General features: G+C 31.3%; 1 protein-coding gene across 1 annotated transcript; it reads left to right on the top strand.

Annotated features, from left to right (window-relative positions):
• Window positions 1-8,854: 8,854 nt before the first annotated feature.
• LOC109790794 (TPR repeat-containing thioredoxin TTL1) lies at window positions 8,855-12,810 on the top strand. Its single transcript, XM_083063653.1, has 7 exons — window positions 8,855-10,045; window positions 10,171-10,363; window positions 10,579-10,751; window positions 11,242-11,575; window positions 11,676-11,880; window positions 11,967-12,067; window positions 12,282-12,810. Exons 1-7 carry the CDS (start codon window positions 9,129-9,131, stop codon window positions 12,432-12,434), a joined length of 2,076 nt encoding a protein of 691 aa, XP_082919779.1. The 5' UTR covers window positions 8,855-9,128; the 3' UTR covers window positions 12,435-12,810.
• The last annotated feature ends 2,149 nt before the right edge of the window (window positions 12,811-14,959 follow it).

The following is a 14,959-nucleotide window of genomic DNA, read 5'->3' as shown; positions in this document are numbered from 1 at the left end:
ACATTTTCTTAGCCAAGGTCGAGTTCGAACCTTAATGTGCCAAGGTCGAGTTTGAACCTTGAAGATCACATCTATTTAACAAGGTTGAATTCGAACCTTTAAACAAAAATTGTGTTGCCAAGGTCGAATCCGAACCTTGGTGTTATATCCATGCAACGAAGGTCGAGTTCGAACCTTCCAATAAGATTTGTGTATTGGCCTAGCCGAGTTGTGAACCCATCCCTTACCAAGCTTCCGAACTTGGCCAAAGGTCTACCGACCTGACTAAACAACAAATTTGGGAGCTCCTTAGAAGCCCCTTCGCTCTTACATCACTTGGTGCTTGGGGGGAAAGTGTACTGGCCAGCCGAGTTGCCGACTTGTCCCTCACCAAGTTGCCAACTCGGTCAAAGGTTTACCAACCTGACCAAGACTCGGTCAAAGGCCTACCAATCTGACTAAACAATGAACTTTGGAGCTACTCATAAGCCCCTTCGCTCTTACATCACTCGGTGCTTGGGGGGCAAGTGTACTGGCCAGCCGAGTTGCCGACTTGTCCCTTACCAAGCTGCCTACTCGATCAAAGGTTTACCAACCTAACCAAGTAGTAGACTCATTATTACTGAGTTCCTCAGCTCGGCCATGAAACATGGACATCAGAACACCACATCGGCCCAAAGAGGCCACGTCATCAAACAGATAAAAATACAATCTTGTCACTGCGCTGCAATCACAAGGTAAAACCCTAAAAATGCCAATGTGCCGGTAGACATTAAAAATCCTAATACCACCAAGGTACGTCTGTTATACATACAAGACATCTACACCATCAAGTACTAACTTTAGCATCAAAGTCTCTTTTGCAGGTACTACCCCATCTTGAAACGGATAACCTGCGAACCATTGGAGGCTCACCAATCACATCGGAGAGATCGTCACCGATCCAATCTCAGATAAGAACATATATATATAACTTACACTACAAGAAAAATGCTGATTTTCGACGGAAATTTCTGACAGGTAAATTTCTGACAGATTTTTCCTTTTTCGATAGATTTTTGACAGATTTTAATCCGTCGAAAAAAGTGGCGTCAGAAAAAAAAATCCGTCGGAAATAATTTTTCTGACAGAAATTTTTGACAGAAAATTCTGTCGAAAAATTCCATAAAAAATTTCCAACGAAAATATCCGTCAGAAAATTTCGTTAAAAATTTTTGATAGAAAAATCCGTCAGAAAAAATTCGTCGAAAATTTCCATCAGAAATTTCCAACGGATTTTTCCGTCAGAAATTATAATTTTTTTTTTAATTTTAATAAATTTATTAAGGTAACAATCCTCATATTTGGCCTCTCAATGGTTCTATTTCACGATATTTCACTGTAGAAAACTTTCCAAAAGGTCACCCATCCCTGTACTACTCCAGGTCAAGCACGCTTAACTGTGAAGTTTTGATGAGTAAGCTACCGAAATGTATATGTATGTTTTCAGTATAACTTGTACAAATTAATTCATTTAAGTTGTAACAGCCCAAGCAACCCGCATGTGGATATTGTCCGCTTTGGCCCACGGCCTCACGGTTTTGCTTCTGGCAATGGCACGCATGCCACCCCAAAAGGCCTCCACACAAGGAAGGTATCCACACCCATATATATGGCATGCTTCGTTCTCCTTCCTAACCGATGTGGGACTTCACAATCCACCCCCCCTCAAGGGAGTCCAGCGCCCTCGCTGGCACACCGGCCCGGGTCCCGGCTCTGATACCAAATGTAACAGCCCAAGCAACCCGCATGTGGATATTGTCCGCTTTGGCCCACGGCCTCACGGTTTTGCTTCTGGCAATGGCACGCATGCCACCCCAAAAGGCCTCCACACAAGGAAGGTATCCACACCCATATATATGGCATGCTTCGTTCTCCTTCCTAACCGATGTGGGACTTCACAAAGGTCGTACCTCTGTATCCTTGAGTTCTAAGGAGACAGGAACCTACGTCTGGTGGATGAACCATGACCATGAGATCAGAGCGTGATTAACGGCCTGATGAGCTTCCCTGTGGAGGTGTGTCGTCTGGGGGCCGTAGAGGATCAACTTGAGATTCCAGATCATTTTGCTGTTATTGTTACTGCTGTCCTACATGGAAGGAAATTGGAATACGGAGGCTATTTGATGGATCTGTTATAACTTTATTTGTCAATCATATTATTTTAATTGTAATTTTCTTTCCGTTATGAATATATATATTGTATTAATAGAGTAAGGAAAATGAATAATGTGTAAAATAATACGTTATTCTAAATATTTTAGAACGATATGTTATGTATTAAATTCACAAGATATTCTTTTCTTTACTTTTATTTTTATTAAATAAATATATAGATATTGTTAATGATATAATTGCGAAAATATTATAATTTTATATTGTATAATTTGGGTATTAGAATTAGGCGTTACATTTGGTATCAGAGCCGGGACCCGGGCCGGTGTGCCAGCGAGGGCGCTGGACTCCCTTGAGGGGGGGTGGATTGTGAAGTCCCACATCGGTTAGGAAGGAGAACGAAGCATGCCATATATATGGGTGTGGATACCTTCCTTGTGTGGAGGCCTTTTGGGGTGGCATGCGTGCCATTGCCAGAAGCAAAACCGTGAGGCCGTGGGCCAAAGCGGACAATATCCACATGCGGGTTGCTTGGGCTGTTACATAAGTCATCCTCAAATATACAATATGATATTTGTACTATAATAATAATATATAATAATTTTATATTACGAATAATAATAATAATAATAATAATAATAATAATATATTTAATTATTCTTTATTTATATGTACTTACTTTTATAATTAACATCTACTTATTTCTATTTAAAATTATAATTTAAATTATTTAATTTTATAATTTATAATGATAATATAATTTATAAAATTATAAATATTTATTTATTACATGCTTATAAATTAAATTTTAATATTCTAAATAAATTATTCATTAATTTAATATATTTACTTACCTTAAATCAAACATATAAAATTCAAAAAATGTATTTATCCTTGTTTTTTTTTTCTAACTATCAACTATTAATAAAATACTAACTTAAAATCTTATCTAATTATATATAATATTCTCATATCAAATTTAAAATCAGATATTAGTTATACAAAAAATATTAAGATCATATAATAAATTTTCAATAAGATTTTAGTTAAATAATTTAAAATAATTAATGTTTCAATTATATTGTTAATTAGCAAATAATTTATTCCAAAACTAATTAATTTTTTATATATTAATTATTAGTAAAATTTAATAACTTTTAATTTAACAATTAATTAGATCGATGAAATTCAACACACACCATGAGTTATTGAGCGGAATAACTTTACCAAGAGTTATTTTGTAAGTTATCTTAAATCAAACATATAAAATTCAAAAAATGTATTTATCCTTGTTTTATTTTTTAATTATCAAACATTAATAAAATACTAACTTAAAATCTTATCTAATTATATCATAATATTTTCATATCAAATTTAAAACCAGTTCTTACATTTTCGACAAATCTAAATTTGTCTGAAATATTCCATCAATAATATAGCTTTTCCTACAAAAATTTTCTCATCAAAAATATAAATTTTACGACAGATTTAATTTTGTTTTATAAGAAATCAACTTCGATTAATATAACATTTTGTATATATGATTTAAGAGTAAAAGATTTTTAATTTAACAGTTGAATTTACAAAATTCACATTTAATATAAAGTTATTGAGCGGTGTAACACTTAGTAAAATTTACACCAGTGTAATTATATCCCCCCTCATATATATATATATATATATATATATATACATATATATATAGATATATATATTAAATGTAACTTTTACTAAGTATTACATCGCTCAATAACTTTATATTAAATGTGAATTTAGTAAATCCAACTGTTGGATTGAAAGTTCATATCTTTTATAAATTATATATACAAAACTTTATATTAATCCAAGATGATTTAATACTTCATTTTTATAAAATAAAATTGATGTAATATATTCATTTCAAAATACACTAAAATATTAACACTTTGATTACCTTCCAGTTGTTGTTCAATTTTAACAAAATTTGATATACACGTATAAAGTGATATGAACTTTCAAAAATTTGATATACACTAAAATATGAACATTGCATTTTCTAATTATTATTATTTTCTTAAACCTAACAAACAAAGTATACATCTCTTGTTATCATATCATAGATTATTTTAAAGTGGGGCCTATGTTATTTTAGATGGGACCGGGTTGATAAATGGTGTGTGATTGATGAAGGAACCAACCAACATCATTAGAATGGTATAGGGTCTGCACCGAATATACTACGTTTGATCATTTTTATATTTTTAATACTGTTAAGTTATTATAAAATAAGTCTTTATGATTGTAGTTTTATCCAAACATTTAAAAAATGTCTATAATAGATAAATAAGTCATACTTAAGATATATATTTTTAAAGAAAGTTGAGTTCAAACTAACTAAATTATAATAAAATATAGTGTGACCTAATTTATTTTCATCTTTAATACTAATCATAGATATAAAAAACTTGTAATAAATAATTATAATATATATTTATACTTTTAAAAGTTATATATAAAATTTTTAATACTACAAATATATATAAGAAATTTAAAATAATAAATTAAAAATAATAATTAAAAAAAAGAAATTTCTGACGGATTTATATTTCCGTCGGAAATTTTCCACGGAAATATGAATCTGTTGGAAATTTCCGATAAAATATTCCGACAGAAATTTTTCGTTGAAAATTTCTGACGGATTTATCTTTCCGTCGAAAATTTCCAACAGAAAATTCCGACAAAAAATTCCGTGGAAAATTTCGAAGAGAAATATAAATCCGTTGGAAATTTTCGACAGAAATATCCGTCAGAAAATTCCGTCGAAAATTTCTAACGGATCCATATCCATCGAAAATTTCTTGTAGTGTTACTTTTAGGGTTAAGAAAGTCCTTAATTTACACCGGAAAAAATCAACTTATTTATTTTTATTTATACATCTATTTAAATTGAAACAAAGACTTGCGAGATATAAGTTATAAATTATATAGCAACACAAAGGATAGCATTAAAAATATATTTATAGGACGATTGCAATTCAATAATCAAAACCAATCATTGCACACGGACGCGGGTTCAACGTTTTTGTGCAGGTTTATACTAACTCGTTGTTTGGAGCTTGGAGTAGGACAGCTTAGCGAAAGAGATAGGAAGGGGAGGGGACTCCACAAATGCATGCACTCAGTTTATTCAATAGCTTTTTTATGCGACCAAACTGATCACGAAAACCCCTAACCCCAATATGCCATAATATTTAAAATCTTAATTTTGTCTAGTCCTTTTCTTCACCCACTCTTCCTACCATCTTTGTTATATTATAATGCTTAGAATTGCACTCAACAAACCATTATGATCTCATTGACACCGACGCCAACGACAAGGCAATTCTCTGTGTTGTTTGGTTCCTTACCTTGTATTTGGTTCGATTTTGAAAGTCTACTAAACTATTCCAAAAATAATTCGGCATGGGGCTACGCAATCACCCATGCTTTTCCTATGGTTGTTTTGAAGATAAACTATAAATTTTGACGATAGACACTCTAACTGTTCCGAGTTCGTAGAGGTTTGACTACTTTTGAAAAGGTCAGAAAATATGTATACGTGGTCCTTATGGTACGTCTATGGTGACACTTTTCTCACTCAACAAGCGTCTTAACTTGTTTCTTTCTTTTTGTCACCAAAAACTAATTGAGAATTGAGATGCATAAGGTTCTAACTATGGATGGTAGATATAGAAGTAATATGTTTTTTAGTTCCTCAAAATTTAAGACAAATAATCCAAATCAATTCCTTTACATAATTTATTTTATATAAATAAATTAGAGTTGTAGTCACGTGTTTTATGAACCCAATAATTTAAATACACGGAGATTTAAAAACAATCTACTATTTTTTTATTTATAATCACACTATTAGTAAAAAAAAGTTTACTAAATTTATGGATTAATAATTTCATTAAAAAAATTTGACAAACCACTTTTATTAAATATTTTTTATGTTCAATAACATTTTTTTATTTATAAGATTCAAACTCAAAGTCATATTTAAGACGATTAAATCTAATATTACTCAAATTAACATCTTAAATATCTTACAATCTTTATATATAATATTTTTACTTGTGAATATTTTGTAACAATATTATAATAGAAAAGAGAGGAAAAAAAAGGGTTTTAATTAGATTATGTTGGTGTTTTTTGTCCGGTACTGGATGGGATATGTGGGCAAATCACTAATAAATATTATGTATATGTTAACATATATGGTGTGCAAATGCAGTTTGAAGGGTATTGAAGAATGTTTAGAAAGGGGCACCGACAGCAGTTAGAGAGACAGGATAGGGGCAGAGTCGTGGACAAATGGTTCATACAAAATCTCAACTCTGATCTCATTGGAATAATGGATGGTCCCAAACACAACATATCTAATGAAAACGAGTGAAATCCTCGATGTTTCAGTGTCACATAAAACACAAGAGGCAAGAATCTTCACCAACCTCGAAAATTAAATGGACAGGAAGGTGGAAAAAGGGTACTAAATTGAAATGGTACGGTTCACCATTGAATGAGGATTCAACTTGGGTGAAAAGCTAGCGGGGCCTTGTGCATAGCAAAAATGCTTTTCTTGTCAAATCCAATGAAAAGAGGTGAAAAAGAAAACAAAAATTAGCTAATTGGTTTGACAAGTATCCAAACGTTGAATTGGGAAAAGGACCTCAGTGATTGAAGCTTGGCAACAAATTTAAACACCCGTCATAATCAGGAATCAACACCAAATAATCTGCTTTAATTTTTCAATGGGGGGAAGTTGTTAACAGCTATTATATATAAATAAAAGTTTAATTTAACTATCATCAATTCTTACCCTCCGGAAAAGAAGCAATCATATAGGATGGTTTGGCCAATGTGGACATTACATTAATTCAATATTGTTCCTACAACAACCTCATTCCCAATTCAAATGGATTCCTAGTTTTTTCACAATTAAAGTAAGAGAATGATCTTTAAATATCTTTTTTCTACCTAATCAAATTTACTACTTTTCTTTAATTTAAATAAAGAAATGTGTGAATATATTCTCATGATATTAATTTAACTACTTTTAGTTAACTTTTTTTTTATTAAATTAGCAAAATATTTTAAAAGATTTTATGTTGCTTAATTTAAAAAAGATATTATGTATTCTTAAAGTACTACATCCACACAATCTAAATCACTATAGATATCAGACGGGCAGTTTATTTATTTTTCATAATCACAACAACAATAAAGTTTGAATATATTTTAAATAAATAAAGAATGAAAATTGAATATAAAATTTCGTGTAAATTATTTAAATTCTTTTTCATGGATTAAATGTTTTGTCTTATATATCACTAAATTAAATAATACTTTCTTTATTACATAATAAGTATCATCTTAAATTATCTTACACAAATTAAGAAAAAGTTAATAAATAGATGAAAGGGAATAATAAATTTACAAAATGAATTCTATAAATAATTTCTTTGTTAGAAAAAATGTAACCCAATAATTACTTTTTAAAGAATATTATAAAAAAAATACAAATAAAAATAGAAAAATAATATTTCATTAAAAAGTTAACATAATATTTGTTTTTAGATTTTTTTTTCAAGTCTAACACTTGTTACTGACAGAGTAAAATTATTTAAACTTCAATGCCGAGTCATTACTATTCATTGATTTTTGTAATCAGTAGAATAATAATATCTGCTTCTCATGACATGAGTGTTATATAATAAATTGATTCACATTGATTTATTGATTCATTTTATGCAGCTACGACTAATGCAAATTTAGTATATAAATAAACATTTTCATTTGTTTACACGGACCGAAAGAGAAATCATATCCACTACACAGTAATAAATTGTCTGAAAATGAAATTGTAGGGCCCTCAACTCTACGTCCTTCCAAAGTCCAAAACTTTTTTTTTTTTTTTTTTAATTTTTGGAAGAGGTCAATATGATTCTTCACCTGTGCTTTAAATCATTAATCTAGCAAGTTAAATTAAAAGCAAACGAAAACAATATCAAATTGCAAAAATTAAAGCAGCGTGGGATACGTTTAAGATTCATAACTTTAGATTAACAATTTAACATGTCAGGAAAGTAAATATAATATTTTCAAACTAAAGCACCTGGCTGTATACGGTTTCCTGTTTATAGTTTGTCTACAAATTTAATTACTTCTGAAAAGACAAATGTTTAATTGAATTATAATTTACAAGAAGGTTCTAAGAGCCCAACTGCAATTGATAAAACGATTATCTTGTAATCTATTCGGTCCTAATAATGGTGCTATAGACCTTACTATTATAATCCTACACACCTTTCTTTCCTATTTTAATTTTAATTAAATTAATTTTGGCCCGGGCCCTGGACAGTACATCCCAACAAACTTGATTTAAATAAATAATACATGACCTAAAAATAATATTTTTTTCTTTCCCAGTGACATCACAGACACATAATTACCTAGTGATTAAAATGTTATCACCTTTGGGAATAAAATAGACGGGTAATATTGGATTAACATATACAAATGATAACATTTTTTTTTAAAATCAGATGCTGTCACTATGAGGTGTGAATTTTGGTCCCTTTTGACATGTTTTATCCAATATGGTCATCTGTGAAATTTTCAGTTTTATCCTATGTATTTTTCTTATGTGTGTATGTATATTACCATTCTCTTGAATCATCGACCCTTGCCCTTTTTGTGAGCCGAAAGCCGCGGAAAGAGAGAAAGTAGTTTCTTGGAAGGCACTCTATAAGGTTCTCTCTCACTAATCAGTAATCACTATATATATGCACATAACATACTGTACAGGGCACGCCTCTTGCATAATAAAGTGCTTTGTGTTCAAGCCATCACTTTGTGACTTCCCTTTCGTAATCTCTCAGATATCTTTCAGCTTCTGAGCTTTATTCTTTCGTTGATTTCGTTTTGTTTTGTTTATTTTTTTCTGTGATACTTGACATACTCTTCAACAAGGCATGGCAACAAAGGCAAAGAACAACAAGGTGGGGAGTGAGTTGGGTTGTGGTCTCATGGGGAGAATTCTCCACCTCAGAAGCCACAAGCTGAGAAAAGTTCACTCGCTACCCTTGAAGGCTAGAAACAATGTACTACACAATGATCATGAAGATGGCAAAAGTGAACCCAAGAAGACCCCAAATGATGAATCAAAGGTTACAACAAAAAGATGCAGCAACACTGAGCCACACAAACTGAGTCCAGAACAGAAACCTTCCAGAAAGAGTGTTTCTATTCACCAACAACCTTGTACACATTCAAACAATCATAATCAGAGGCATTCAGATGTTGTTGCAAGAAGCTCAACTTCATCCTCCACTGGTACTTCAATTTCATCTCACACAAAGGTTCAACAAAACAATGACAAGAATCATGAGAATTCCCTTGCACTTGCTAGGATAAGTACTAGTCACAATGAGAACAACAAGCCTCAATTGAAACTCACTGGGAATTTGCTTGTAAATAACACCCCAAGAAGAAAGAGTGTGGAATACATGCCTAAGAATGCAGAGTTGAACTCTGTGACTAATTCTCACACCAATGCAAGCAAAGGCTTGATGGGGAATATCATGAGGAGGAACAGCATCAGCAATGAGGTTGCACAGTTTTTGAGTCCTAGGATGAACAAAATGGACCCTGAGATGTTGAAGTCCATGGGAAATGAAGCATACAAGCAGGGAAGATTTGAAGAGGCTTTGGTTTTGTATGATCGAGCCATTGCACGTGATTCAAATAAGGCAACGTATCATTGCAACAAGAGTGCAGCTTTAATTGGCTTAGGAAGGCTTCAGGAAGCAATTATTGAGTGTGAGGAATCTATCAAGCTGGACCCTTCTTATGTCAGAGCCCACAACCGTTTGGCCACAATATATTTCAGGTACTACTCGGTCATAATAATGAAATATTTATGCTTCATTCATAGATGTCAAGTATGCTTAACCTTATGATATAATGTTTGTTTTTTTGTTACTTATCTTTATAGAATTGCAAATTTCAATGCAGGTTGGGAGAGGTAGAAAAAGCACTGGATTGCAATGAGTCAGCCTTATATGCTGATTCAGTACTTGCTTTCCAAGCTCAGGCTCTTAAAAATCACCTTAACAAATGCATAGAAGCACGGAAAGTCAATGCATGGAGTGTTATACTAAAGGAAACAAAGTCTGCAATATCCTTAGGTGCTGATTCAGCTCCACAGGTTAGCTATTTCCTAGGTCAAACATTTTTTTTGGAAGCTTCTTAATTATGAAACACCAAATAAGTTTTTAATCCTGGATTCTTATCAAAATTCGTTCAATTGGCAAATGTTGCTGCCAATTGGGCATTATCTAGAATTACCCTTTGCATTTATTGGCTTCATACTAGATCGCTATGATTTGTATTGATTAATCAAAAATTGGTTTTGTATGCTAGGTCTATGCTTTACAAACTGAAGCCTTGTTGAAGCTCCTAAGATACCAAGAGGCATATGTCATCTACGATAAAATGCCAAAATTTTCACTTGATTGGTGTACCAAGATATTTGGCCCGGTTCACAGCGCTTACCTTTTAATGATAAGTGCACAGGTTCACTTAGCTGCTGGCAGGTTGGTGAAAATGCTTTATTTTGATGTGTCCCACAAATTCTTCTATCATGTTTCATGTATTTGCCAATTGACATGTAATGTCAAAATATTACAAAATATGCCAACCAGGCTAAAAGTTTGTTTGGACATAATCTTAGAAAGGTTTATGAAAGTTTTTTCACCGAAAATAAAGATTTTTTTTTTTTCCAATAAAATAACTAAAAAAATATTTTTAACCTGTATTCAAACAAGCTCTAATAGTACTAATTTTCATAAAGCCTCGTAACAAAGATTTAGATCTAACATATTCAGTCCAATTAAATTAGACTGAGAATGATGCCTTGTAAAATAGCAATGCAATTTTGTAGACACCAAACTATATTAATTATCAGCCTCACGCTACCAATGCCTTATATGTATAATTAGTTATATTCAATGATCAATGCTCATACATTGTTTGAGCCTAACTAGTGGTGAATCTGAAGTTGAATTGAATTTTGATTGTTAAAAGGTTTGAGGAAGCTGTGACAGAAGCTCAGCAAGCAGCTAAAGTTGATCCTGGCAATAGAGAGGTGAATGCAGTGGTAAGGAAGGCCAGAGCAGCAACATCAGCTAGAATGAGTGGAAACTTGCTCTTTAAGGCATCAAAATTCACCGAAGCATGTGCCGTGTACAACGAAGGACTAGAACATGATCCACACAACTCAGTTCTTCTGTGTAACAGAGCTGCATGTCGTTCTAAGCTTGGCCAATATGAGAAAGCAATTGAAGATTGTAATGCGGCACTCATGGTTCAACCATGTTATAGCAAAGCAAGGTTAAGGAGGGCACATTGCAATGCCAAGGTGCTTTAATTTCTATGCTAAGATTTAATTTTTTTTGGTACATACTTGTTTTCAGTTAATAATAAGTTAACCCTTTTGTGGTATTTTTTTGTGCATGTAGTTGGAAAGGTTGGAAGCAGCTATTCAAGACTATGAAATGCTATTAAGGGAAAGGCCAGGGGATGAGGAAGTGGCAAGGGCATTGTTTGAAGCTCAGATCCAACTCAAGATTCTACGTGGTGAAGATACTAAGGACTTGAAATTTGGTTCAAATTTGGTTTTCATCTCAAGTAATGATCGGTTCAGACATTATGTGACCTCACCTGGTAAGGCATATTTGGCTGCTTCTGTTGTACAATTACATTAATGAGTACTACAAATACACTAACCATTGATGAGGGTTATTGAATAGGGATGGCTGTGGTGCTCTTTAGCAACAAGGCAACCCACAAGAAAGTGTTACTTGAGTTGGAGCAAATCAGCAAGAGATTCCCATCACTTAACTTCCTCAAGGTTGGTTTATTTTATATGGTTTAGACTTTACAGCTTGTAGTAATGTATACTGAAAAGATATTAAAAATGAAATAGCATTTTATGCTGGAAAGTATTAAGAAGGAAGAAACCTATGCAACTAATTGTGTTGATTTAGAAAAATCAACTTCCACCAAAATTCGTTATAGATGTTTCTGTCTTTCTCAATGTTTCTTACTTAATGATAACTTTTTAGGTGGAGATCGAAGACCACCCCTACTTAGCAAAGTCAGAAGGTGTGAGCTCTATCCCAGCTTTCAAAATATACAAGAACGGATCAAGGGTTAAAGAAATTTCAGGCAACAACCACGACTTGTTAGAAAGATCAGTTAAATTGTATAGCAGCTGAGATAATTGCACTTAAATAATGCCAACAAATTGTTTCTCCTTCATAAATAGGTGGCCCTGCTTACAGGGCAGAGGAAATTCTAGAAATACGATGTGCATTGATCACTTTACATGTAAAGAATTTCATAGAAAAAAGAATTCTGCGTTAGTAATAGATTTTTTAATCTAGTGGATGTTGCTTTAATTATTCATATCCCATGTATATTGGTTCGACAAATCTAAACGTCTGTGTTGTATTTTTTTTAAAAATGTTACATGTTCTTAACAAGAATGTTTTCAGAGGTTGTCCTAGTGAATGACTAGTTGCAAATAGTAGAACATAATAACTACCTCCGTTGGAGAAACTTTATGGAATGTCAGTGGATTTTTGTTCTGTCCTCGTTGGTGTGGTCAGTTTTTTTCCTTTCGTTTTTGTTAGCTTCGAGTTGCATATGAAATGTTTGACAAAGTTGTCTGGGGCATCTTTTAAAACTAAGAGGTTGAGCTTCCTCATAACATGCAAATTATGATTCATACCTTAATTTATTGTCTCGCTCTTATAGATCGATATTCACAATTTTTAATGTCTATAAAAAGAGATGGATGGTTATTAGATTTTCACACCACAAACAACCTAAACAATAATCTTATTTTATTATAACTACTGTAGCAGTATATTTTCACAAGGAAGAAGGAACCTTCAGTGTCAAAGTGAATGAAAGAGGGTAGTAGAAAAGCTGGATTAGAATATGATGATTGAAAGATTGACATAAAGATCATAAAAGTAAACATTTCAGTTTTGTCCTGAACTTATTCTTCTCCAGAAATCATTGTCATTGAAGTGAAAGAATTCAAGGTATAAAGTGAATATGGGTATAACATAATTAACAGCTGGAAGAGAATCAATGTAAATAAAGAATGAAGAATATTGGTGGATGTTAAAATGCAATAGGCAATAAAAGAATATAAATAACCACAGTGATTCCATCCAGTAATTGCTGTAACAATCATGAATCTCTCAGTCATGATTTATTTTTTAACTAGTTCTACCATGTTACGTGTGCTATCCTACAATGTTCTTCTCATTATCATAGAAGTCCTGCAATTTTCTTATTCTACAATCATAAATTTATTTTTCACTGATAATAAAACTTTTACTTTTTAGAAAAGTTTACCTAAACATACCGCAAAAGAAAAAGAAAAAAAGAGTGAGGTGGTCATCCTCCAAATTATATAATATAATATATATAGAGAAAGTAGATTTGTTTTTCTTTCTTTAGCTGAAATCAACTGGGTCAGCCCTGTGTCCATGTACTGTTTGTTAAATTGGGCACGTCTCGGCACTGGTCCATATATTTTAGAATAAATTATATATAGTCAAAATTATGTGGAAAATATATTTTATTTTCTTATATTTATATTGGTCTTTATATATTAAAATATTCTTTTATTCTTTTATCTTTATATTTAAATCAATTTAATCCTTTTAAAATCATAATTATTTTTAATTTTATAATATGATTTTAAATCAACTTTTTATTAATTTAATATGTGAAATTTGTAACATTAGAATCACTTAGATGAATACTATAAAATGTGATCAACATTTAAATCTAAAAGAATCATAAATATAGTGAAAATTGTGTGAAAAATATATCTTATAAGTAATAAGAAAATAATATAAATTTTTTTACTTTTACTATGTTTAAAATACTTTTGATTTAAACTTTAATTATATTTAATAATTTTTAAATGAATAAATTTTATGAGACAAATTTTAAATTTTGAATTAGTCAAAAAATATTTAAAAAGACTAAATTAACTTAAATTTATGAATAAAAGATTAAAATAAATTTAAAAAATAAGATAAAAGATTCAAAATATAATTTAAACTTATATGTTATTATTTTCTTCTTTTTTTTTGGTGAAAATTATTTTTCTGATTGTTATCATGGTTTTACGGCCACTAGTTTGAATAGTGCCAAGTTGGCTTCGTTTTGGCTGATGATATATATACCTCCATTTTTTATACATACACCCCCTTTTTTAAAAAAAAAATTAAATTTCTAAATTATCCTTAATATTATTTGAAATAAAAAAAATTATCCTGGAAATTTTTTTTCGGAGGTATATTTGTACATAATTATGGAAAGTTCTTTCCGAAATACTAAAATTACTATTCCGGAAATAACTTTCCGTCGGAATAATTCTGGAAAGTACTTTCCGTAACACTAAAATTACTATTGCGGAAAGTTCTTTCCAGAATTATGGTAACAAATACACACACTGTTAATATTCTGGAAAGAATTTTTCGCAATAGTAATTTTAGTGTTACGGAAAGTATTTTCCATAATTATTTTGACAGAAAGTTATTTCCGGAATAGTAATTTTAGTATTCTGGAAAGTACTTTCCATAATTATTCTAACGGAAAGTTCTTTTCGGAAGGCTCATGATATATACACCTCCTGTTTTTTTTATAAGTACACCTTCTTTATTTTTTAAAAAAAATTATAAAATATTATATATATATTTTTTAATTTTATACC

The sequence above is a fragment of the Cajanus cajan genome, chromosome 9 (assembly GCF_000230855.2).
Source record: "Cajanus cajan strain Asha chromosome 9, NIPB_CcT2T_4, whole genome shotgun sequence".
Taxonomy (NCBI): Eukaryota; Viridiplantae; Streptophyta; class Magnoliopsida; order Fabales; family Fabaceae; genus Cajanus; species Cajanus cajan.
Note: the sequence above shows the minus strand (reverse complement) of the source record. Positions and strands in the feature narration are given on the sequence as shown.

Bases quoted from the DNA above. Each gene is read 5' to 3' on its own strand.
- LOC109790794 (XM_083063653.1), top strand. From the start codon at position 9,129: ATGGCAACAAAGGCAAAGAACAACAAGGTGGGGAGTGAGTTGGGTTGT. The intron at 10,046-10,170 runs GTACTACTCGGT...ATTTCAATGCAG, and splicing joins TTGGCCACAATATATTTCAG to GTTGGGAGAGGTAGAAAAAG. The intron at 12,068-12,281 runs GTTGGTTTATTT...ATAACTTTTTAG, and splicing joins CATCACTTAACTTCCTCAAG to GTGGAGATCGAAGACCACCC.